At 31.5% G+C, this 7,590-nt stretch overlaps 1 protein-coding gene across 1 annotated transcript; it reads left to right on the forward strand.

Annotated features, from left to right (window-relative positions):
• Window positions 1-421: 421 nt before the first annotated feature.
• LOC110622146 (protein ABHD18) lies at window positions 422-3,681 on the forward strand. Its single transcript, XM_021766551.2, has 5 exons — window positions 422-1,533; window positions 2,304-2,388; window positions 2,493-2,662; window positions 2,861-3,135; window positions 3,244-3,681. The coding sequence occupies exons 1-5, from the start codon at window positions 1,158-1,160 to the stop codon at window positions 3,418-3,420; spliced, it is 1,083 nt and encodes a 360-aa protein (XP_021622243.1). The 5' UTR covers window positions 422-1,157; the 3' UTR covers window positions 3,421-3,681.
• Window positions 3,682-7,590: the final 3,909 nt, after the last annotated feature.

Below are 7,590 nucleotides of genomic sequence, written 5' to 3' on the forward strand. Positions count from 1 at the left end.
TATAAATAAAAAAATTTTAATTAGATTAATATTTAAATTTAAAAATAAAAAAATATTTTTTTTATCTCGTGATTAACTTTCGGTATTCAATTTAAAGCAAATAACAAAAATGAAGAGAAATAAAATAATTCAAAAATATTTGTGTGATTGATGATGATTAATTTTTAATAAAAATATAAAAAGATATAATTATTATAAAAATATAAAAGAATATAATTATAAAAATATTGCAAGTACAAATTAATAAAAAAATAAGAATATAATTATAAAAAATATAAAATTTAAGATTTTTATGGACTTTTTCTCCTAAAAAAAATAAAATAATCTATAAGAATACTTTTTAGGTAGTTGGGTATGCTTTGAAATGGCATAAACCATTTTCCGCAGTCCTTGCTTTTGTCAAACAGAGAATATTGAAACTTATCCTGTGGTTCCCATGCCATCATCATCGCCATCAACGACGATCCTACCAATAAAGAAAACCAAATCCATAAAAAACAACGCATTATCAGAAAGGTGGGTATGGCAGTTTGACGCATGGGACCCCAATCCACCGTGTCAGTGTGCTGTTCTAATCCTTAGCCCCTTGTTTTTAATTCAATATCCTGTTGTTAAATCCACGTTTCTCTCTCTCGCTCTGTCTCGTTGTCATGCCCTTGGATCTTCCCCAATTCTCTCACAATTAATCCACAGCTAATCCTTTTTCAGTTCTTACGCCATTGTTTCTTTACCTATAATCTCTTATCATTTTCTTCAATTTTTCAATGCCCTTTTGATTCCTACAGTTCAGTCTTCGTTTTGTTCATTTCTTTCACTCAAAATTTACTGTTTCTTGTTAGTTCCCAATTTCTATTTATTGGATCTGTTTGTTCTCTGTCTTTCAGTGCTTTTGAAATTTGGGAACATTTTCTCCCTTTAATTAGATCTGGTTATGTGATTTTTTGATTGAAAAAATCAATCGAATTGCATTGGAGTTCTAAATTATCGTGTTTATGGTGTTTGCATTTGTGGGTATCTCTTAAAAATCTTGAATGTGGCTCTGATTTCTCTCCACGGTGCATTGTATTCTGGGTTTCTCTTAAATTTTATCCAATTGGATAGAAATCTGATAAAGTTCATCCTTTTTTGCATTTGATTTTCTGGGCGTCTGTCAAAAAATGGTGACAGTCAACCTAGGAATGCTTCACTACGTTCTTGACCACATTTATGGAGCATTTATGCATAGAACCAAAATAAGCCCTCCATTCTTTTCCAGAGGATGGGGTGGCTCAAAGCTTGAGCTCTTGGAGAGAATGATCAAGCAGCTATTCCCTGAAATGGAGGGCCAGAACTGGCCTCCAAGTTCGATACAGCCAATTTGGCGAACAATTTGGGAGAACAAAACTGCTTCTTTAAGAGAAGGAATCTTTAGAACCCCTTGTGACGAGCAGCTCCTCAGTGCTTTGCCTCCTGAAAGTCACACTGCAAGGGTTGCTTTTCTTGCACCGAAATTTATCCCTCCACAGAGGATGGCTTGTGTGGTTCATCTTGCAGGTAAGCTGAGCAGCTTTTGCATTTGAAATGGTAGGATATATTACCTTCTCTCAAGTTCCTTTTTCACTTTTTATTGGTAAAATTTTGCATTCTATTTATATTATTTTTCTTTTGATCGAGAATCTGGACAAGTGTGTTTTCTTTAGGTGCTTAATGCTAAATGAAAACGTTGGATATTAGTTTCTTGTTCCAAACTGGCGGAGTTGATGTTGTTCGTGGGTTGTGGTATAAGTCTGTTTTAATGGCTATTTTGTCTGTGTGGTGTAGAAATTTTGACTGTTAACCTTAGTTACAAGTATGCAGTTTCTTCTAAGAATGTGTCAGATAGGTTGGATTGTCTTTTATATCCTAAAAATTTTAATATCTTCTTTCTATTTTGAAGTTTTAACTGATGTTCATTTGCTGCAAAGGAGTTTCACTTGTGTGGGAGCAATTCCTAATCGCTTCCTTCAACCTGGTTTATGAGTTGTGCATTTGGATTGTTGGATTGGCATTCAATTGAAGAAACTTATACCATCTGCTTGCTTTCCTATATGCTTTCACAAGTGATCCCAGCTTTGTGAATTTTAAAATTAAGGAATCCATCACGACTCAGATTGCGTAATATTGCTTGTGTTGTTTCCCCTTCCTTTCCAGAATGATTTGTGGTTTTTTGAGCTATACATTTTCTTTCATTTTAACAAAAACTGTGACATCTTTGTTGGCAAGAAAGTGAGGTTTGCCTAGCATGAGTGGTGAATTTGATAGTTATTAATTAAATACATTTTCAGGCACTGGGGACCATTCATTTGAACGGAGATTGCGTCTTGGTGGGCCATTGTTGAAGGAAAACATAGCAACCATGGTGCTGGAGAGGTTAGAATCAATTGTGCTATTAGCTACTTCTAGAATACGGATTTTTTTTGGTTCTTTCTCACATAACTATGAGCATATCATTCAAACTAAATATGCAATTGCAGCCCATTCTATGGACACAGACGCCCTATGCTGCAGCGTGGTGCAAAACTCTTGTGTGTTAGTGACTTGCTATTATTAGGTAGAGCAACCATTGAGGAGACACGCAGTCTTCTACATTGGCTAGACTCCGAGGCAGGGTTTGGCAAGATGGGTGTTTGTGGACTTAGCATGGGTAAAACAGTACTCAAACTTGTTATCACCTCTCCTGGTCAAGCACCAGCCACTTTAAAAATTGAATTGATTTAGTTGCTTGAGACCAATATTATTGTTTTGGAGCACCAACTGATAACAAACAATGTAATACAAAGACATCTCACCTTTTGTGTTGCTCAGTATATCTTCTAAAATTTGATGATCTTATTGAATTTAGGTGGAGTACATGCTGCAATGGTTGGATCGCTGCACCCCACGCCTGTTGCAACCCTTCCTTTTCTCTCTCCACATTCTGCTGTTGTGGCATTCTGTGAAGGGATATTGAGGCATGGCACTGCTTGGGATGCACTGAGGAAAGATCTTGCAGTTCAAGAGACTGCAATGACTCTCGAGGAGGTGCAAGAACGGATGCGAAACGTATTGTCTCTCACAGATGTCACACGCTTTCCAATTCCTAAGAATCCCAATGCTGTAATATTTGTTGCTGCAACTGTAAGTAACATGTCTTAGCATCACCATTTGACATACTTCAAAAGACTGACATGTTAGTCTCGCGGTATTCAATCTTAGAACTTATTCGACTTCAATTTTTTGTTTAAGGATGATGGGTACATACCAAAACATTCTGTTTTGGAGCTTCAAAAGGCTTGGCCAGGTTCAGAAGTGAGATGGGTTACTGGAGGGCATGTTTCATCTTTCCTTCTGCACAATGGTGAGTTTCGCAAGGCGATTGTTGATGGACTGAACAGATTAGAGTGGAAAGAATCTCCATTGTAACAGATATCACATATGAAGATTACAATTATTTTCTTCATTGATGTTCTTCTCCCTTAATTCTTGGTAAGCTTTGTAAAATGTAAAACTGATATAGTGAATGACCCTCTGAGGGAAAAAAAGGGGGCTGTTCTGTGAATGAATTACTTGTTTCTCTTGTAATCTTCAAAGGATTTTTTTTCTTTTTTGGCCGAATGCCAAAGTTCACTGATTGCAAGAAATACTTGTTGGAATTAAAGGATGAGCATTCTATTTAATTTTTAATTGGAGAGTTTGGCTTGTGAAAGGCCAGGATTAAGTCAGGGGAGCCAGGCAGGTGACGGTAGCAAGCATGTTTGATTTTGTTACCTTCCCAGCATATGAATTCTTTCAGTATCCCAGAGTATGGTCATTTCACCTTTGTAAGAAAGTGCAATTTATCTAATCCCTGGCTTTTCTGTCCAAAATTGATCATTTTAAGCTTGATTTAAAAAAAAAAAAAAAAATTAAAAAAAAAATCAGGCTTTTTAATTTTTATTGTAAATCAAGAAATCTTTTTAAAAATTAATTCAAAGCTTAGAAATCGAGCTTTTTGATTTTTTTATTAATTTAAAACAATTACTGAATTGCCTGAGATAATTTTAAGAAAAAATAGTTAAATTAAAAATCCTAATAGGTTTGTGGGATGCGTGTGGAGACTGCGGGATCCCATTAATATTTAAAATATTTGAAAAAACTGATGAATGAAAAGTTTTTTTTTTTTTTTTTGTTAAAGACAAATCTCTTGTTTAGCATTATTATTTTGAAAGAAATCATGCAAAATTTATATATATTTTTTATATGAAAAGTTTTTAAACTAAAAAGAATTGTAAGCTTCTTAATTTTATACGAAGAAAATGAAAATTGAAATTTTATTAATATTATTATATATAAATTTATTAATATCCTTTATTTTTAAATTATATAAATTATTTTTCATACAAAATATTTTCGATATTATCAAACAAATTGAGATTTAATGTATTTTAAATTTTATTTTTAATATTTTTTTTCAGTGTTTTGGTTGCACTGTATATATTGGACATAACTTTGTGGCCTTTTATTTTTATTAAATATATGAATAAATAAAATTTAATAGTAAGCAGTTTTATTTTATTTAATAATAAATTAGTTTTGAAAGGGTAAATTTGAAATAAGTACAAACTTGTAGGACAGATAATAAATAAAAATATAATAAAGGAAACTTTATTAATCAGTCCCTATAATATAGATAAATTTATTAATTAGTCTCTCAATTTTAAAAAATATATTAAAATATTAATATCGTTTTAAAAAATCTGCTAATTAATCATTTCATTAGCTTTTACTGTTAAGTACTTTACTATTTAGTTCTTATAGTTTGAAAAAATTTATTAGTTAGTTTTTCAATTTTATAAAAAATCTATTAATTAGTCCTTTCGTATTGAGAATTTTTAAAATTAGTTTACAATATTTAACGGTTAAAATTAATGGAGAGAATAATTAGTAGATTTTTAAAATATTAGGAACGTTTTAATATACTTTTCAAAATTGAGAGATCAACTAGTGAGTTTTACTATATCATAGAGATTAACTAGTAGTTTTTCCTATCATGAATCAATATAATTAAAAAAATATGAGAAAATTACCATTTAGTCTTTATAATATGAAAAAATTCAATGGTTAATTTTTCGATTGTGAAAAATGCATTAGAACGTTATTAATATTTTAAAATGTGTTCCTCGTTAATTTTACCATTAAATATTTTACTATTTAGTCCTTATAATTTTAAAAAATTTATTAATTAATATCTTAAATTTTAAAAAAATTTATTAATTATTCTTTCCATATCTGAAGTATTTTAAACTTTTTTACAATAACAGTTAAAATTAATGGAAAGATTAACTAGTAGATTTTTTAAATAAGAGATTATTTTTTATACCTCCCCACTTATTAAAAAATAAATTTTTATACTAATTAGAAAATAGTATTAAATTAGGATTATAAGTTTACGTCTATTAAAGAATAAATCTTTAATTCTAATTAAAAAAAAAAGTATTTCACTAAGTATCATAGATCACAAATCTAACATAAATATTGGGTCAGTAGGAGCATGAAATACATGGAGAACGAACTGTAGACTAAGGGTTGAATTCTCTGTCCAGTACTTTTGAAGCTCTAAGCTGCTAGAAAACAAAATATTTTAAACTTTAGAAAACACATCTGAAATTCAGTAACAGCAAAAATTGGGACTTACGTGATTCAAAAAAAAATTTTAATAATCAAATTCTGCAAAAGTTTAATGAGAATTTTGAAATGCATGTACCTACACCAGCAATATAGGTGGAAAGGACCAACTAGAGTGCGAAAGTAATCATGACCAGAGAATTTACTAATTTTTAAAATCATCGCCACTTGTAAAAGTGACTTGAATTTCTTGTACGGAGAAATGAAGAAAATAAACTCCTCCGCGTCAGCTGTTATCATGATAGTTTGTCAATAAATACGTACCTAATCACGTGCTCTGTATGTTTTTGAATTGTTCAGTGTTTGTTTTGTTCAGTATTTGTTTCCTTCAATCCAAGCATATGGTAAAATTTTTTATTTTTCGACTATGTTTTCATCAAACAACCAGGAATCCAATAGGTTATAAAATCTCACCAAATGCTCTATCCTCTATCCTCCTGAATGTTACTTCCTCTACCCTCCAATCCTAAGTAGTTCACTAGCACCACGTTAATAGTTCCTCACCTAGATTATCTCAGTTTAGTTTTCTAAGTTAATTTATCTTTTTTCCTAAAAAAAAATTATTTCAACTTTTTAGTTAGAAAGGAAAAAAAAAAAAGCACACTTGCAAAATTACATTAAAAAGCTGATGAAAAGCTTCAGCGACTTGATCAATCAAGCATGCGTAATGGCAGCAGTAGTATGATTGATTCTCATTTCTCAAAGCAAACAAAGAAGGAGAAGACATGGAAAAGGAAAAGACAGGAAAATCAGAAAAAAAAAAAAAAAGGACAAAAAGAGAAGAAGATAAACTGATACCAAACCCTGCAAAATGCAGGGTTCAACACGTGAAACATGTGAACCATCAAAATAAGAAAGAAAAAAAATTTTAACATAAAGTAAAAACTCCCTTTGGCATTTGGGAACCTACCGACTCTCCCCTCCCTACCTTTGAGTGACTTTTTTTATTTTATTTCCATTTTATTTTTTTCTTTCATTTTATAGTAGATATGTGAATATTTGTGGAGGGTTGAAACAAAAAAAAAAGAGCAAATAAAAAATAGAGGCCAACATAATTCTCTCTTAATATTTATTTTAGAAGAATGTGTTTATATATAGTTTTATGAATTATTCTAAAGATGTAAATGTCAAATTATACAACTATTTGTTACCTTAAAAAACGTATGAGCTAAGCAAGAGAAACAGATTTTTTTGTTATTTGTGTAACTGGCACAAGAATGAAAAAAATGTGGTCTTCTTGTACATTCCGTTTTGATGATAAATGAAATGCACCATATTGAATGAATGGGAAAGCACTGTACACCATTTTGGCTATCTGTTGAATTGTATCAAACCTTCCCTCAAGATGGAGACAAGAACAGATCAGGAAGTAGTCCTATCTTGAACAAATGCTCGTGGAAAAAAGTGAAAGCCAAGGGTTTAGTGAGGAGATCAGCGAGTTGGTATCTAGAAGGGACATGTAAGGTAGAAATGAATCCTTTTGTGAGTTGCTTTCGGACCACATAGTAGTTAATTTCAAGATACTTTATTCATTCGTGGAAAACGAGATTCGTTGCAATGTGCTCAGCCCTTGATTATCACAGAAGAGGTAAATAGGAAGAGATACTTTTGAATAAAATCAGGAAAAAGGCAACTTATTCACTTTAATTCACATAATGTTGTTGCCATGCTCCTGTATTCTGTTTCGGCGAAAAATATGCTAACCGTGCATTGTTTCTTTGCTTTCTAAAAAATCAAGGATGATCCAAAGAATACATAGTAGCCTGTGATGGATTTCTGTGATATGGGACAAGAGCCCAATCTAAGTCGCAAAAAGCTCAGAGTTGCATGTCTTTGGAAGCAGAAAAGAATAAGTTTTTCAACAGACAATCTTTTAAATAACGAAGAACATGAACCGCTGCATCTCAATGAGGCTTTCTTGAAAACTGT

The sequence above is a fragment of the Manihot esculenta genome, chromosome 9 (genome assembly GCF_001659605.2).
Source record: "Manihot esculenta cultivar AM560-2 chromosome 9, M.esculenta_v8, whole genome shotgun sequence".
Taxonomy (NCBI): domain Eukaryota; kingdom Viridiplantae; phylum Streptophyta; class Magnoliopsida; order Malpighiales; family Euphorbiaceae; genus Manihot; species Manihot esculenta.

What these genes read in the sequence shown, in the direction of transcription:
- LOC110622146 (XM_021766551.2), top strand. Translation starts at nt 1,158, where the DNA reads ATGGTGACAGTCAACCTAGGAATGCTTCACTACGTTCTTGACCACATT. An exon ending in GCAACCATGGTGCTGGAGAG is followed by an intron (nt 2,389 to 2,492) that starts GTTAGAATCAAT and finishes ATGCAATTGCAG; the next exon opens with CCCATTCTATGGACACAGAC. An exon ending in TGTTTGTGGACTTAGCATGG is followed by an intron (nt 2,663 to 2,860) that starts GTAAAACAGTAC and finishes TATTGAATTTAG; the next exon opens with GTGGAGTACATGCTGCAATG.